General features: G+C 41.2%; 1 protein-coding gene across 1 annotated transcript in view; it reads left to right on the top strand.

Moving 5' to 3' along the window:
• Positions 1 to 2299: 2299 nt before the first annotated feature.
• myo1f (myosin IF) overlaps positions 2300 to 18104 on the top strand; it is a 30191-nt gene continuing 14386 nt past the window's right edge. The window contains exons 1-8 of the mRNA XM_084067039.1: positions 2300 to 2601; positions 11248 to 11376; positions 12787 to 12876; positions 13549 to 13643; positions 13757 to 13844; positions 14046 to 14135; positions 15574 to 15705; positions 17707 to 17841. Coding sequence (XP_083923165.1) covers positions 2599 to 2601; positions 11248 to 11376; positions 12787 to 12876; positions 13549 to 13643; positions 13757 to 13844; positions 14046 to 14135; positions 15574 to 15705; positions 17707 to 17841 — 762 coding nt within the window. The 5' untranslated portion in view covers positions 2300 to 2598. The remainder of the gene's footprint in view (positions 2602 to 11247; positions 11377 to 12786; positions 12877 to 13548; positions 13644 to 13756; positions 13845 to 14045; positions 14136 to 15573; positions 15706 to 17706; positions 17842 to 18104) is intronic.

Below are 18104 nucleotides of genomic sequence, written 5' to 3'. Positions count from 1 at the left end.
TTTAATTGTAAAAAGAGGAAACTATGTCAGCAGCATTGTTATTCATTTTCATTGTGGTGCTTTGGTTCAGAATGGTGCTATTACATTGCTATTTGTTGTCATTTTTGTTCTGTGTTGTCAATTTCATGTAACATGCAACGATTGGGTGTAATAATGGTTACAGTTGTGCCTTGAATTAGTTAGAAGGGAAGGTGAATTTGAGCCTTTTTAAACATGCAATGTTACTTGTTTAATGTAGTGCAACTCCACTGAATGCCATTAGAGTATACTGGTAACTTTACCTGGTAGTCTCAAAGCGCAGACCTTGAGGTATTTACTATTCAAAGTAGACAGTTAAATTTGTGGGATGAATCGTTTTATTTTCCAGCACAACAGAAGTGATTGGATTACCAAAACAGTTAAGTCTTCACAATCACTAGATTACAGTAGACACTTACCTTTTTTTGTGTGTGTGTGTGTGTGTGTTAATACGTGATCCAGATTACAATTGAAAGTAATCTTATGTGTGTCTTAATATGTAAGGCAAATATTTTGTCTCTTTTGTGAGCTATCTGTATCTACCTGGACCTATAGTAAAGGTTGACCTTTGAGCCTATTTTATCTGAGCAAAGAAGAGGGACAGTCTTGTTTGTGGTTTTCGCACGTCTGCTAATTATAACAGACATGTACTGTATGCTGTTGAATACTATAGAAAATAAATAAATGTGTCCTCCCATGTACAACTTTTTTAAACAAAATACTAAAGTAAATAAATATAGTGTATTGTTGATTTAAAAGTAAAAAGAAAAAAAAAACATTACGATTTTTTCCCTTTTCATTGTCCCTTTTGCAAATGTTTTGTTGTCATTGATCTGTTGGATATGTCATGGTCAGGATTACCTGGACCATAGCATTGTAAAATTGCGACCTCCAGATGGAAAATTTGATGAATAATTGCTATTTCTGTGTCTGACAGATGGTGAAATGGGGATATGTTTTGCCCAAATGAGGTTGTGCATGTGTTTCTCAATGTCTATATGTCCTGTGTCCCTCGTGACTGATGATAGCTGAATGAAAGAGTCAGCAACAGCAGTGCGTAATGTTCCAGTGACTCAGCAACAGTAATATAATCAGTTGTTAGTGTGTGTGTAAGTATGTGCGTGCGCCCGCACGCGGGCATATAGGTGTGTGTGTGTGTGTTCATACACTTGCACGAACAACTAAAGGTGTGAGGTTTTTATAACTGCTTCCTGCATGCATGTGTACTGTGTATTGTAGTCGGTCCTGTCTGTCTGTCTGTGTGTATGTCTGCCTGCACAAACAAACAAACTTGAGAACGGAGTGAGTTTTGTTAAACTTGGTGTTAATGATCAGTAGGCTGCCCTGAAGAGATGGCTAACTTTTGAGTCAAAAGGGTCAAAGGACAAAGTCAAAATGAATTATTCGGCAACAAGAAGATGTTGGTTTGGACATTTTCAATTATGTTTTTCCAGAAGCATCCTAGTTGCCTACTAAAATTAACTAAAATATCTTTTAACTCTTGTTCTACGGTATGCGAGACAAAATTACACTTGTGAGATTAGATTAATTATAGGCCATTGACGCGGTTAAAAAAAACAAGGTATAAAAACAAAAGACAGAAATACAGTATAAGATGATGTATATACAAATACTTTTTTAATGCAGTATTCATTATTTTAATTCAGTTTCTACTAGCGAGAAAGTATAGTTTCACTTTGACATTTCTGCTCAACCTGTGTCTCTTTTTCTGGTGTTTATCTGCCAAGTCTCAGGCTGGAAGCCACCTTGCGAAAGTGTCAGTTCTTATGGGCGTAGGATCCAGCAGCCTCTCACAGATGGCAAAGATGAGAGGGCCATGCTAACCACAGCCTGGGTGGAGCAGGTAACTCACCAACGAGACGCCATCCTTTGGAAACAGATTTACGATAATGAGCACTTGGGTTGGTTGTTACCATCAACACCATTCTGTTGTTTACTAGATTATTTGGATTGAGTTATTACAACATAACGTTTACTGTGCTGACACAGATGCTGCAGTGTAATGAGCCGCTTAGGTCATTCTGTGTTGTACTTGGTTACAAACTATTATTATTCTTATACAATGCACAGTACCAGCACCTGTATTTAAGTTTACACTACAGTACAATGCACTATCAACTTGATAGCTGAATATTACAGCACAGAAGTAGCAACCATAATGCCTACACATGCGTGTGTGCCTGTGTTGGTGTGGGTGTGAGTGTGCGTAACTGTGTGTGTATTGTGTCGTCTTATTGGGCTTGTATGACAGATCAGTTCTTGTTTCAGGTTGCAGGGCTGTGGGAGGATGAGGAAGCAGGTTTGAGTGTTGCAGTGGTTGTCAGAGTCTTGTAGGTCACTCCTGTCCCTGCGTTGACTCTGTGTTTCTCTCCGTGCTGCTATCTGGAGACTTCCTCTCTGTGATGGCCGTAATCCGTACAAGAACCAGCCTATGGTGTTAACGGTAGCCCTGCGTACACGTACACACCTGCACATAGGTGTACACTCTGGACACCTCGAGAAAGGACCTTGGGAGGAGAGATCTACCGGCGATAGGTCTACAAACACACCACCAGCACAATGGTACGGTAATAAACCTCTGTAATCTATCTTGCACTCTGACTCTGGTGTTGTAGAATGGGTGAACACTACTCCTTTACAACAGGGTGATGGAGTGATGACTATGTCCTCCATCTGCTTGCTTTCAAAGAAGGACAGCCTTGCTTTGGAGCCTATGCTTACACTTTCTAGAGCGATCCCTCTACAGCTTTGACCCCTGTGATGATTCACAGTGATAAGATATCTGATAAGAATTTGTATCTGTCCAGTAGCACTGATAACCGGCCGCTTAGGTTTAAACGCATCTCATGCCTTACAGATCAGTGATTTCAATTCCGAGAGAAATTGTTATGCTCTTTATTATAATTAATTCACATTTGTCACTGGTCGGAGGGGGTAAATGTTGTTCCTTTTCCACACCAGGAGATAGTAGACAGAGACCTCGTCACTGTTTCCTCTTTTTCACATAACACACCTGTCATTATAAAGTGTCTCACTACAAAGAAATATGCATTTATTGCATTGCTGTATACTTTGCTCAGCAGTGAATTTAATAGTGGTCTGGAACGTGGGCTGATAAATTGCACACAGTAAATGTAGATGCAGAAAACAGGGAAGAGAGATGACAGTGATGTTTGATCAAAACTTGTCCGAAAGAGCATATCATTTTCCTGTCCATTATTAAAAGGGTTGAGTGGTGTCTATACAGGAGCCTCAGTTTGATGAAAAGCCATGGGCAATGCCCCCACCACAGTGCCTCTGGGGTGTGGAGGGGCCAGGGTAGCAACAAGAAGCAGGAAAGGCAGCGGTTGTGAGTTACAAAGTTCAGATGGTTTCACAAGAGGGTTTAGACATGAGATGGGGAAGTTAGAGTCCACAGAGAGGACTGTGCAGTTTCAGGCTATAGCACTTCCTCTTGAGTGCAGATCGATCGCTGCATGCCCCCCCTCTCTCTCTCTCTCTCTCTCTCTCTCTCTGTCTCTCTCTCTCTCTCTCTCTCTCTCTCTCTCTCTCTCTCCCCCCAGTATAGCGAGTTCTGAGAGACAGATCAAGCAGCTCCTTTTCTTTTTCTTTTATTCAGGGTTCACATTCGAACCTGGATCCTCCTTACTATGCGCATACTGGCTGAGCCACCAGCTCTTTTCTACAGGTTGCATTCTTCTTGCATTCATCTCCACGACAGATGTGGTGTGAGTACAGGGAGATCATGTCACACACAAATAAGGGGGGGGGGGCTTTCTTCTGACTTTTTTTTTTTTTAAGGTACACCCACTTATCAGTACTGTTGCCTCAACCACTTAAACCCTATATTTGGTTGATCGGAGCTCTATTCTAGTAAGTTTTCAGTTTTTGCTCTACATTAAATATCTTAGCTGAAAATAACCGATCTACAACCCCACAACAAGCTTGTGAGCTTGTAGATCTGCTATTTTCTACAAAGGTTTTCCCCAGAATAGTGTAATGCACCAACCTCACAGAAACAAATTCCTTATGCAAACATACTTTGCATTAAGAGGATTCTTATTCTGATTCTGATGATAAACTGTTAAACTGCACATAGTACTGTAACTCCTCAGTTCAAAATCTGAAAAGGTTTTCAATCTCAGCTACAGTACGTTGTTTACCAAGATATTGGACATTATTGTCTCCTCACATCCCTGACAGGGTGGAGTTCAACAGGGTTGAACTTGACCTTGACCTTGACATTGATTGAGCTTGGAAGACAGATTTATTTCAGGATGTTCAGTTGTGACAGAGTGACTCACAACACGTTTGTCAATCGGTGTAGAATTGTAGAGATCTTTTTTTCTATAAAAGGAGAAGAGGCACACATCCACAGTAGACCAATGGTTCTCAAACTTTTTCATGTCAAGGACCCTCAAATTAATTGAAGTGTTTGGCTGGTTAAACTGTGTGTATATTAACTCATTTTTCGGGGGGGCCCCTGGAACCCCCTCAAGGACCACCGGGGGTCTCCAGACCCCACTTTGAGAACCAGTGCACTACACACCCACATGCAGTCACATATGTATACACACAACAAGAAATCATATTGTCACTACCATATTATTTTACAATAGCAGAAATTGAATGTAGAAAACAAATCTTGGTGTTTAAAGAAGAGATCCAGACCAAAATACATGTGGATTGTATCTGCCTATAATCAGTCACCAACATACCTGATGCAGTTGACTTTTTTCATAGAAGCCCCTGTTCTCCATTCTGCAGACCACTCCCACAGCTAACATGCATCATCCACTCCCTCTGAGCAAATGTACATCTAGCCGTCATTACCATGCAACTATTTATGGGTCAAATACTGTTGACAGATGTACACACAAGAAGAGACAAAGAATGATAGTAACTGGGGACAAAGAGAGACTAAGCAGAAGAGAGACTGTGATTACAACACTTTAGTGATTCCCCTCTGACACTTTTTGTCACTTTGTCTTGTATAGGCTATGGTACTGTAGGCCTATATGGAACAGAGAGGTGTGACAAAGCAGGCCTGGACTGCTGGCGTAGTGGTCTGGGCACCTAGGCTCAATGTAGCCTGACAGTGCGTCGCAGGTTCGAGTCCTCATCCCATCGACCTTTGCTCCATGTCGCTCCCCACCTCTCTCTCCCTATTTCCTGCCAGCCTACTGTCCTATAAAATAAAAATAAAGGCATAAAAGCCCCCCAAAAAATCCAAAGCAGTACGGACTCCAATCTGCACTTTAGTTTTTATGAGAAACACAGGAGTTATGCTGAAAGGAGAAGAACATTGTGCTCATTAGTTGCTCTGGAGCTTTAATCTGACTATGTAATGAATTACATGGCATTACAGTTAAACAGGAAAATTCTCAAGCTGTCATGTCCAAGTTGGCGATGTGCTCTCTTGTTGATTTTGTTGTTGTTTATTGTGGCAAGCATCCGGTTTTTAAAATGAGGCCAATAAGAAACAGCCGTTTCCCTTGCAGTTCTCTTCAATGGCCCAGCAGATGTCGCTGTTTCCCCTCTTGCTGGCTGCAGAAAAACTAACTCTCCATTCAAGTGAATGAGGTTTTGGGCAGACTTTACATTTGATTGTATTACCTTAGTAAAATTCAATCGCTAATTTAAAGTATTTTTTCAATTATCATGACTAGAAGCTCGGCCGCCCTTCGGGCGGCCGAGGGTCTAGCCCTTCGGGTGGCCGAGGGTCTAGTCGGGGACCGGCCTACACAGGAACGATGTAAATAGGGAATGAATGCTCCACCCTTTAAATCAAACCCCATTATACCTGTTGTCATAGGACCCGTTTTGGCCATCTGTTTGCCTGTGTCCATTTATGCCCATCTGTGTGTGCATTTATGCCCATATATGGAGCTATCTGTGTCTGTGATATATGGACATCTCTGTATGTGTCTGGGTGTGTCCCTTATGCCCGTATATGGAGATCTCTGTGTCTGTCTGTGTCCATTTACCCGACCCGATATGCGCTTGCTCCGAAACAGCCCCGATTGTCAGTCATCTCCGCATACGGAGATTCCAAACCTTTTGCGTTAGTTCCGGAAAACCGCATATCGGGTCGGGTCGAAGCCTAGCTAAGAACGTAGGCAAAGGTCTGAGCTATCTGCGTGCGAAATTGTGTCTCAGACACAGTGCCGGTTCCCCCTTTGATGCAAACCCCATTATACCTGTTGTCATAGTTTTATGCCCATATATGGAGATCTCTGTATCTGGTTGTCTGTGTCCCTTTATGCCCATAATGGAGATCTCTGTATCTGTCTGTGCCTTCGACTGTGTTGCAGACACAGTGCCGGTTCCCCCTTTAATGCAAACCCCATTATACCTGTTGTCATTGGACCCGTTTTGACTTTATTATGGAGATCTCTGGATCTGTCTGTCTGTTTCCCTTTCATGCCCATATATGGGGATCTATGTATCTGTTTGTATGTGTCCTTTTATGCCCATATATGGCATATATCTCTGTCGCTTTTTGTTTGTTTCTTCTTTAAGCAGAATATGCAGCCTGAATAAATCTGCATCATTCAAGTCATCATCCCAGTCCCACGCTTTGTTGCTCTTTTCTTTTTTGTAGCGGGAGAGTTCAGCTTGAGTTTTTTTGGAGAACTTGTTTTTTGTTGGTCTTGTGCTGTTGATTTAGCTTGTCTTATGTTTGTCTCCCCCGTCTGCACCTCATCCAACTCAGATCTTGACTGATCCTTGTTTTCTTCAGTAAAAGCAGCACAGTAAATTAATTCTTCATCACCGATCTCATCAAAAAAACTGTCTCCTCCTCTGTCTGCTCCTCCTGTCTTCCCACCAGATGTTGACTGTTCCATCTGCTCCCCAGGAACACTGTCTCCTCCTCCGTCTGCTCCTCCTGTCTGGCCAGCAGATGTTGACTGTCCCATCTGATCCCCAGCAACAGCCTTATTAGCTTTCCATTTCGCATCCCAATCGAGTTTTGTAATTCTTTGGTTCATTTTTTATAAAGAAGGACTTGAGTCGATGTCTTGAAGGCCTGCTCCTGCAATTCCTTCCGGCTTTCCATGAACTTGCACTGATAATTTAGAAGTACCAAGTTGTTACGAATTATTTCTCCTTCACCGGGGTTTAGCTTTGGTAGATTTTCTGGAGTACTCATTTTTTTGAGAGCTGCTTATAGACTATATGCAGAGGTCTGTCAAGAGTGCTGGACTTAGCTTAGAAGCCGGCTTATATACTTTCATCTGTCACCTCGGAGTGAGAGGAAGAAAGACTATAGTTTATGCCACACTCAGAGATTTTTTGTTGACTCATCTAGTGTATGTGATGCCTTTTATGAAGTGATGTCACAATGAGTCAGCGCTTGCTCCGGAACAGCCCGATGTCAGTCATCTCCGCATACGGAGATTCCAACCTTTCGTGCCGGATCCGAAAAACTGTGTATCGGGTCGGGTCGAGGCCTAGCTAAGATCGTAGGCAAAGGTCTGAGCTATCTGTGTGCGAAATTTGGAGTCTGTAGCACCAACCATGTGCTTTCAGGGCTCATCCATGCGATTCGGGCCAATTTGGATTCGGCGTCCATTGGCTTCAATTAGTAGTCAGGAATCTGCATATGGAGATTCCGAACCTTTCGCGTTGGTTCCGGAAAACCGCATATCGGGTCGGGTCGAGGCCTAGCTAAGATCGTAGGCAAAGGTCTGAGCTATCTGTGTGCGAAATTTGGAGTCTGTAGCACCAACCATGTGCTGTCAGGGCTCATCCATGCGATTTGGCCCAATTCGGCCTCGGCTTCAATTAGTAGTCACGATATGCGTTTAATAAATTATGGTCCCATTCATTTTGAAAATGAACTAGAAAATGTGCTCCTCGGAGCACAGGTCTCCGCCAGGACAGATAGTATCACACTAGAAAGACTGATCCTAATTCTGTCTTACCTATTTATATTACATATTGTGATGTCACGTGAAGCTTGACCAATCCAAGGTGTTCACAGACGGACGGACACACGGGCGGTCAAAGTGAAAACATACTCTCCACCATGCCTTCGGCCTGGCGGAGACAATGATAAAGTAGGGTATGCTTCTAGGGCTTCTACCGAGTGAAGACCCGCCTCGCTGCCCTTCCAGCCAATAGCATTCGTTTCTGAATGCTATTGGCTGATTCCAGTCCAGCCTTAATGACAAATGCTCGACAAGACGGCTGTGAACTCGGTCAGAACTCCCAATGCCTCCTCCCTCCTGATGGCATACCATCAAGTGGAGTTGGAGGAAGATATAACGATCAAACCAGACCAGATCACCAACACCATATTAGGCTGTGGGAATCGACTAATGCTGGATTCTCCTCGATGCTTCTCTCTCGGTAAGTAGTTATGTCTCTCGCGGTCGCTCTGGAACCGGGCCCAACCAAGGCTAGTCGAGCCTTTATATACTGTTGGCTGTGGCCTTAATGTCCCTACGGTGATGTCAGGTAGTGTCAGACAACTCCGTATATGGATCGGCCTGTGTCGGTTATGCCTAAATATGGGACTATGACGTCAGTCCTGGACGTGACGGTTATCTCTATATATGGAATTCTGGGAAGGGTTCGCTGATGTCAGATCTATGATACGTTTAGGAATCTCCCTTTCTAGAGATTCTATGATACGTTTAGGAATATCCCTTTCTAGAGATTCTATGCTGTCAGACTTCGTAGGTTGATTGTCTCATGGTTGACCACATGACGAAAGCAGCACATCACTGTCAAAGTTAGCAAATGAGTTCTTCTCTTCTTTTACTTGTTGCTTGGCAACTGTTCCTTGCTTCCTGTAATGCCAACCACAGCTTGTGTCATTGTTGCTTGATACCAGCCCAGGCTGCTTCCTTTATGTGGTGAATCAAGTACATGTGGATGGACCACATGAGAAGGAAGCAGCACATCAGCAAAACAGTGTCCTGCACGGGTCTGATTCTAAACACCCGCCACCAGCACATGGTCAATTTGTTCCCCAACCCAAATCTACCCTAACACTTTAGTTTAGCGCAGGTTCACAGTATACATCCATGCAACCATGTGACCTCTGCACACCTTGCCTTTGTCAGGCAATTGGGCTATCTGCCCGATTAGTGGTTGTATACTGTGCGGTGTATCCCGTGCCATCGGTGGTAGGGTTAGGGTATTAACTGGGCCGATCACCTATTTAAGTATGTTTAATTGGTGGCAGGACTCATGGGGAAGGAAAAGCATTTGACTCACCTAGAGTCACATAGAATGATTGCCTATAGAAGTGGTTCTCAAACATTATTATGTGTATTTGGCCACGGACCCCCATATGAAAATACTTTGTTCAAGGGACAGAAGATTTGTTAATAAAATTAAGAAAAATTAGATAGGGCTTAAGTGTTTCAACTGTTCCCAGACCCCACTTTAAGAACCGAGAAGAGCACGCACAGAGAGTAAGAGAGAGAGAGAGAGTGAGAGCGAGAGAGAGAGATTACATATTAACCAAATTATTTCCTCTCACACAGGCACAGAACAGTAAATCAGCTGATTGTCAGCTGTAGTCTGTGTGCAGTGTGTTTTGAGCAACTTTTAAACATGAGACGTCACTGATCTGATCTCCACACATAAACTAGTCAGGAGATGTCAGGACAAGACAACTTGGTCTGTAGAGGCCTTAAGGCCGTGGCTGGATGGGGATGATTGAGTGGAAAAGTCTTGCTGCGCTTGAAGCTGGAATTGAAAGAATCGAACAAGCAATGTATGCCAAATTCTGAGATATTGCCTGGTTTCAGACCATAGACCCCGCCCACTAGTCCACTGAGTGATATTGTTGTATTGTTGCATGCTCTTCGACATTGGATGGACGACATTGTTGCTCGAGTTCTCTTCTCAGACAGCCGTAGTGGTGAACTGGCAGAGGCATCATGTTGTTGGGGCAATCCACACCTGTATCTTTTTTAATTTAATTATTTTTAATTTAATTATCCAACACCCACGATCTGGCCTGCATGTTCTTTGTTTTACCCAGAGCCAAACCAAGAAATAAAATTAAGACAAAACACCGCCCACAAATGAAATCACTTCCTGTTCCTGACCGGTACAGTTTTGTGACCAAATTGTCCAAGTTAGCGTATGATCTAACCTCTTCTTTTACGTGTTGCTTGGTAACTGCCCCTTGCTTCCTCTAATAGGCAACCACATGCTTGTTGCATTTTCAATGACAGTGTTCACCACTCATGTCAGACATCGTTAGGCTGCCTAGCGATGTCTGACATGAGACAGTCAGCCTAGGCTAGTTTGTCAGTGATTAAGATTATGGGCTATATGGACTTCTGTCCTGAGGTCTCCATCTAGTCGGCCTACCTATCTATCAATATGTGACTCATTAATTTGTATCCATCGATCTCTCTTATTATTACCTTCTGGCTCCTTCTTCTGTACAGCAGTGTATTTCCTGGTTGTCCATAGTGGGGAAATAGTTCCCCACAGTTCTTATCACATCATCATGGCAATACAGCAGTTATAATACATAAACCTGTGATGTGGTGTTTGCTGTGATAACCTGTGATGTGCTGATTTCTCATCTTTAAAATAAAAAATAACTATAAATGTGGGTGGGTGGGAATGACTGATTCATCGGGATGCACAACAGGTGTGCACTGCAGTCACACCCGGAGTCCAAGTAGTTTGGACCAGTTGTGACTGCTTAAATCAGCCATCACCCACGCCACATACACCTTTGTGGATCAATACTACACATTTATCATTAATATGATCATGATGATGATGATGATGATGATGATGATGATGATGGTGGTGATGATGATGATGATGATGATTATTATTATTATTCTTAATTATCTCTGTCTCTCTATATCAACTGTCTGTGTGTCTGAGAGAAGACAGCTCTTTACAGAATTCCCATGAAACCATCATGTAAATAAATACTTGCAAAGCTGTGGATTAGCACCACTATCACTCCATTGTTTATCTGTCTGTCTGTCTGTCTGTCTGTCTGTCTGTCTGTCTGTCTGTCTGTCTGTCTGTCTCTTTCTCTTTCTCTTTCTCTTTCTCTTTCTCTTTCTCTCTCTCTCTCTCTCTCTCTCTCTCTCTCTCTCTCTCTCTCTCTCTCTCTCTCTCTCTCTCTCTCTCTCTCTCTCTCTCTCTCTCTCTTATTCTCTAGCTGATTATAAAACTTTATATCATGCTTCTAAACTTGTGCCCCTCCTGCAGGCCAAATACCACTGGCAGAGTCAGAATGTCAAGCAGAGCGGTGTGGACGATATGGTCCTGCTGTCCAAGATCAGCGAAGATGCCATCGTGGAAAACCTCAAGAAGAGATTCATGGACGACTATATATTTGTATCCTACGGCTGTGGCTGAGATTATGAGGACTGCAATGTATAAACATTTTATTTGACAGAAAATTCACCATGAGAAATATTCTTATATTGTATATTTCTCTCCTTTACAGTAGAATCTAATATGTTAATAATTACATTTACCCTATGGGGTCCACCCGTAAGGGTCCATTTTACAGTGTACTTCTGTCAATATTTGTGAAACCCAAATAACATAATACAAAAACTCTAGAGGATATGTCATCGACAATATGATACATAATATACAAATGTGATTTTATATGTATTCATATCCTGTGGGAGTTTCAGTTTCCTCTGAGAAAACCACAACAAAATGTCTCACTTTGCTATAGATTGAGAGAATGTGATCCAGTTAAATCAGCTACATTCGTTCACTAGCAGGGAAGCAGTGGGCTTCATCTTCATCTTCATCTTTCCTGTGTAGCAATTCTTTTTTTTCTTTTTTTCTCCCAGATTTATATCGGACATTTTTATGGTTTATTTCAGATAGGTCAGTGTAGAAAGACAGCAAACCAAGGGTAGAGAGAGTGGATATACAAGCGAGACAAGACAAGGGTCGGATTTGAAGGTGTTGACGCTTGCTAGGAGCATTCTATTCTGCTCTGAGCCTGTACACTAACTGACTGAGCCACCAGGCACTCCACTGTAACACATTTCCCCAAACGTGCAGTAACAACTGAAATGCATCGAAACAAGCATTTAGTGTCAACAAACACATATGGCAGGATAGTATAGTTCCTCTTTTACATCCTCTGACTGACTCAACAGCTCACTTCTGGCTTCCTGGAACACACTTTGACTTCAATCCATATTTAGAGTGAGTGTGATACAGAGTGTGATATAGCTGTTGCTTTGTTTATGCGACATGTCTTGAGCTTTTATATCATCTATTTTTGGTGTGCGACATTGGTGTGCAACAAAGATATAAATCAGGCATAAGCCTAACCATCCAATCTGCACGTAGGCTTTGCAAAAACAAAGTGACATTACTAGGGCACAACTAGTGTTCTAGTAATGTCCCATTACTGTAGTACATCACCTACAGTACAGTACATACTGCCATGGCTCAGAGATATGTTTTAATCCTTGTGTTGTTGTTTTTAATACTTCACTTCCCTAATTATCTTGTGATATGATGAGGTCAATTTAGAACAGGTGAAACATGGGATGAAATGTGTTGGATTCAATTGGTCCATGTGTGTTAAGTAACTTCACAGGAAATATGTATTGAATATTTCGAGATAGAAGATATGTACAGAAAATAGAGGAAATATTATTATATAAGATGAAGCTGTCTCAAAAAATACTAATAACACTCTTTTAAAAGTAATAATTCAGCGATATTTCTCAAACTTCTTGATCTGACGTGTTCCCTAACTGTGATGTCCAGACCTATATTGGCTCAGTGCTTATATCAGTCAACCCATTCAAACAGATGCCCTATTTCACTGACAGAGAAATTGAACTCTACCAAGGGGCTGTGAGTAAAACTGTTATTATTTCATCACTCTGGTCTTTAAATCTCCCTCTCTCTCTTTCTTTCTTTCTTTCTTTCTTTCTTTCTTTCTTTCTTTCTTTCTTTCTTTCTTTCTTTCTTTCTTTCTTTCTCTCTTTCTTTTGTTTTTCTTTCTTTCTTTCTCTCAATTCAATTCAATTCAATTCAATTCAATTCAATTCAATTCAATTCAATTCAATTCAATTCAATTCAAATGAGCTTTATTGGCATGAGAAAACATATGTTTACATTTTCAAAGCAAATGTCAAAACATAATAAAAACAATTTAAGAAAAAAATTGTAAAAGTATGTACAGTTGGAGGGGGTACAGCATTGTGCTAAACAGAGCTATGGGGTACAGCTCTGGCCAATGGTTAGTAGTCCTTAGGGTGGTTGTTTTTCATTGGCTAACCTTCTTTTATCGCAACAGTTCATAAATCTTGCTGCTGCTATTGTTGTATTTCTCCCAGTAAGTATGGGAGTTTTTGTCTCTCTCTCTCTCCCTCTCCCTCTCCCTCACCCTCTCTCTCTCTCTCTCTCTCTCTCTCTCTCTCTCTCTCTCTCTCTCTCGCTGGCTTGTCATAATGACAGAGGTAAAATGTCATCATGCAATGTCTGTCTCTGTATTTATACCTGCCTCTGTATGTTTCTCTGTAGGCCCAGTATGAGAATCCTCCCCACATCTACGCTCTGACAGATAACATGTATAGGAACATGATGATTGATTCAGAGAATCAATGTGTTATCATCAGGTGATCCCTTGTCTTAAATGTTCTTATGAATTATTTGAGTGTCAAGGGAAATGTTTTTGTGGTGCATTGTGTTGTGTTGTGTTCACAGTGTTTTTATGCTCTTTTATGCTCAGTGGTGAGAGTGGAGCTGGCAAGACAGTGGCTGCTAAGTACATCATGGGCTACATCTCCAAAGTGTCTGGGGGTGGACCTAATGTACAGGTACATACTGTAACATGCTCAGGCTAGAATTTATCTGATCGCACAAACTAACTCAAATGCCTTTTGTCAAACTACAAAGTCATTACAGTCTCCTCCGTGTGTGTGTGTGTGTGTGTGTGTGTGTGTGTGTGTGTGTGTGTGTGTGTGTGTGTGTGTGTGTGTGTGTGTGTGTGTGTGTGCGTGTGTGTGTGTGTGTCCCAGCACGTAAAAGATATCATTCTGCAGTCTAATCCTCTGTTGGAAGCCTTTGGTAACGCCAAGACAGTACGCAACAACAACTCTAGTCGATTTGTGAGTAAGACCCTCATCAGTCCACATGAAAGACACCTGTCTTAACTGTTTCTCTTATTTTTCTCTTTCATTTTCCTTTCATGCATGTGTCTGCTGATTTAACAAATGGGATACTGGCTGAGTGGTTTTGTCACCAGCAGTGGGGGATTACAATATATATTGTATAAAAATATTATACAGTAAAAATTCAGGTTACAGCATCACACAATTTGTAACAATCAAAATAGAAGTACCCTAATTTCCATATGCACACTAATATCTCCTTTTAGCAACAGGATTATTACATATGACGCTTGTTCCATTGAGACTTTACTTGATTTTGTTGCACACAGTCACCTATACAGGTAGGTCGACGTCTACCTACAGTACCTCATCTGACCAAAGTTGTTTTACTTATAGTAGGGTTTTAAGGAGAAGTTTGTACCTATTTCCCATGCTGTGTAGACAAAGGAATGTACAGCTTCCCAAGTTTACTCCTGTTAAAGCTAACATTTACCTTTTATTGTACAGTGGCTTCAGCACTGTACAATGTAGACCACTGGGGGAATCAGTTCAACTAATAGTATATACTGTAACTGTAAGCATGGCCTGTTCCACACTGCTACACATTCTGCTGCTCAACCATCAGCACGGTAATACTGACTTCCTGAGGGGTCCTGATGCTCCATTAACCTCAGAGCACTGAACCACGTCTACATGCATTTTATGCAATGCAATGTGGTTTGAATGCATGACGTTGCTTCCGATGCGTTTTGTCTTTTTGATGTACTGTTATACTAGAGATGAGGTAGGGTCAAAGTTGCAGAAAGATTCTGTAAGACATCCAGTAGGAAATGTGAAAATGATAAGCCACACATTAGAGGTTTGAATAAAGTATACTGTATAAAGTATATACAGTATATGAAGGCTATGGCTATGGCTAGGTTATGGCTGAGTCACAGGCCCGGCGCCAGGATGAAATGACTGAGGGGGGGGGTGCGGTTAACAATTGCGAGTCATGATGAGTCATGGTTAAGTCCCTTAAGCAGGTATACTCACACATCCACTCAGAGACTTCTTAATATGTGCCCAGGGACACATTAGCACATCCTGAACTCTATACATTCATGCACTCACCAGCACCACTCTACATGAACTCATACACACCTCATACTAAGGACCACAATGGAAACATGCTTTTTTGCTTTGTTTTATTTCATGATCAATCAATCAATCAATCAATCAATCAATCAATCAATCAATCAATCAATCAATCAATCAATCAATCAATCAATCAATCAATCAGTCTGTGTGTGTGTGTGTGTGTGTGTGTGTGTGTGTGTGTGTGTGTGTGTGTGTGTGTGTGTGTGTGTGTGTGTGTGTGTGTGTGTGTGTGTGTGTGTGTGTGTGTGTGTGTGTGTGTGTGTGTGTGTGTGTGTGTGTATTTTGCATCTGTCAGGGGAAATACTTTGAGATCCAGTTCAGTAGAGGCGGAGAGCCGGATGGAGGTAAAATCTCCAACTTCTTACTGGAGAAGTCAAGGGTGGTGAACCAGAATGAAAACGAGAGGAACTTCCACATCTACTACCAGGTAGAGGCTGTTCTTACACATATAATATACACAATGTATCATATCAGCAATTAAACACTTTCAACCTGGTGTTGCTATTTTGGGCATGTCATTATAGGAAAAATGTTTTATTTCCAAATATTACATAACTTTTTTCACCACCACAAATAAAGAAAATAGCCGATCTACAAGCTCACAATGCATTGTGAGCTTGTAGAGCGGCTATTTTCACCAATCATCGTACAACAAAGTATAAACATATATAGTTCTGAATTTTTGATTGGATGAAAATGGTACCCTGACTTGAAAATCGTTGACAGATTTTAAACATATTTGAGAATTCAGGTCCTTGGTTTGCTGTCAGCATGCACAAGAAGAGAGACAGACAGACAGACAGACAGACAGACACACACACACACACACACACACACACACACACACACACACACACACACACACACACACACACACACACACACACACACACACACACACACACACACGTGTAAGTGTGAAAACGTTTCACATCTAAACAGAGGTGTGAAACGCAATATCGTATGACAAAGATAAGAAGATAAGCCGACTGTTCTCATCTTGACAGAGAAAGAGCAGTTTCTTGGCACCTTTGGCTTGTTTCGTTAACCTTTCTATGAACTTATGCAATTTCTCAGAAATGTTCTTGGTTGGTTGTCAATTACATTTTCAATGTCTTTCTTTTTCTGGTGTTGAGGATGCTGGTGGTTGCTCCCCAACCTGCTCAAAATGTTGGGAATAACCTGATCACAAGGGTTGGATCAAGGGTTGGATGAAGTTTCTGGGTCTCAGAAACCAATAACTGTTACTGTTCCCAAACTTTGGTTGGAATCTCATAATTAGCAGTGGCACTTTGAACAAACATCATCAAAATGTTTGGAAATACACCCGAAATCAGCGGCATGATGTGTAATATTTAAAAGATTTCCATGCCAACATTTTCACTGTTATAAGGGCTTTGACAGACAAAAATACCCCAATCCGGCACCTGTGACGTCATTGGTTCATCTTCTAAGAAAGTGTGTGGGTTAATAAGTCATACATGTGGCGTGTTTTAAAATACTTCTGACGGTCATTTCACAATCAAACTCAATGAAAGTGTTTAATCTCATTAAACACTCATCAAGTCCTTGTTGATTCCCATAAATGGATGTAAGTATTATGTGAACTGTCTTCCCCAAGACAACTCAGAAACACTCTCATAAAATGTCTGCATTTTTGTACCAAGTTCATAAATGATCACAGTCCAATATTAATTTGAACACATGTTTATTCAAATAATAAAATAATGCAACAATAAAATAATAAAATAATTCAACACAAAATACTATAAGCACTAGCACTATAACTGAACTGAACACAATATGGTATGGGACCAATATTAGAGAATACTAAAGTTTGTTGTGAATAAGAGTTGCTCATAGCAATACAAGAATTGTTGAAAAAAAAAAAAAAAAAAGAACAAAGTAACCAAAAAAAAAAAGTGTATTTGTATTTATATGCCTGGCCGCTCAAAGCTCTGATCTCATTTTACAAAGCAAAGCAAAACAAAACATTTGTTGCCAGCTGTCATGGCTAGTTTGATAAAGTTGATTTTTTTCGTTTCTTTTAGCAAGGGGAATAACAGATATTTCACCTAATAAGGATGAACAGGGGATCTCAAACCCAGAAATCTATCTCTTTAGGAATCTCCAGTATTGAACCCCAGAAGTGTTTTAACTTATTACATTGCCAGAACATGTGAATAAATGTACCCTTCTGTTTTGCATGTAGGACAAAGATCTGAAATGTAATCCTTTAATCCTCTGGAATGTTTCCGGTGTAAAATGATTATGTTCTATGAATAATGTTAAACTGTAAATGCTATGGCAGCTGTTATAAGAGAAGTGCCTCTCCACATATTGATATTGGGTGACTTTTATGAGACTGATTCATATCTATGGGCTGATCAAGACCTTGTACCGTTCTACCTGTAATACTATTTGATAGGTGATAGAGGGCGCCAATGCCCAGCAGAAGCAGGACCTGGGCATCATGACTCCTGACTACTACTACTACCTCAACCAGTCTGGGACCTACAAAGTGGACGGAACCAACGACAGCAAGGACTTCCAGGAGACTATGGTACATAGCATCTCAATCTCAAGAAAATATCCAATTTCACATTGTATGTGGTTCACACAGGAAGTTACTGTGTTACATCCTTTTATCTCATTATGACGTACATAAGAAGAATGAACACATGCCATAGCTGGTATATTGTAATATAATTGCGTGTTTACTGTCCAAATATATGTTCATGTTTAAACTGCTGCTGCTGCCATTTATGTCCTTAAAGTTTACATTAGACATGAATGAAACATTCTGAGGCTTCTTGACTTCTTGTT

The sequence above is a fragment of the Gymnoscopelus microlampas genome (assembly GCF_963454915.1).
Source record: "Gymnoscopelus microlampas genome assembly, chromosome: 9".
Taxonomy (NCBI): Eukaryota; Metazoa; Chordata; class Actinopteri; order Myctophiformes; family Myctophidae; genus Gymnoscopelus; species Gymnoscopelus microlampas.
This window is presented reverse-complemented; position numbering and strand designations above follow the sequence as displayed.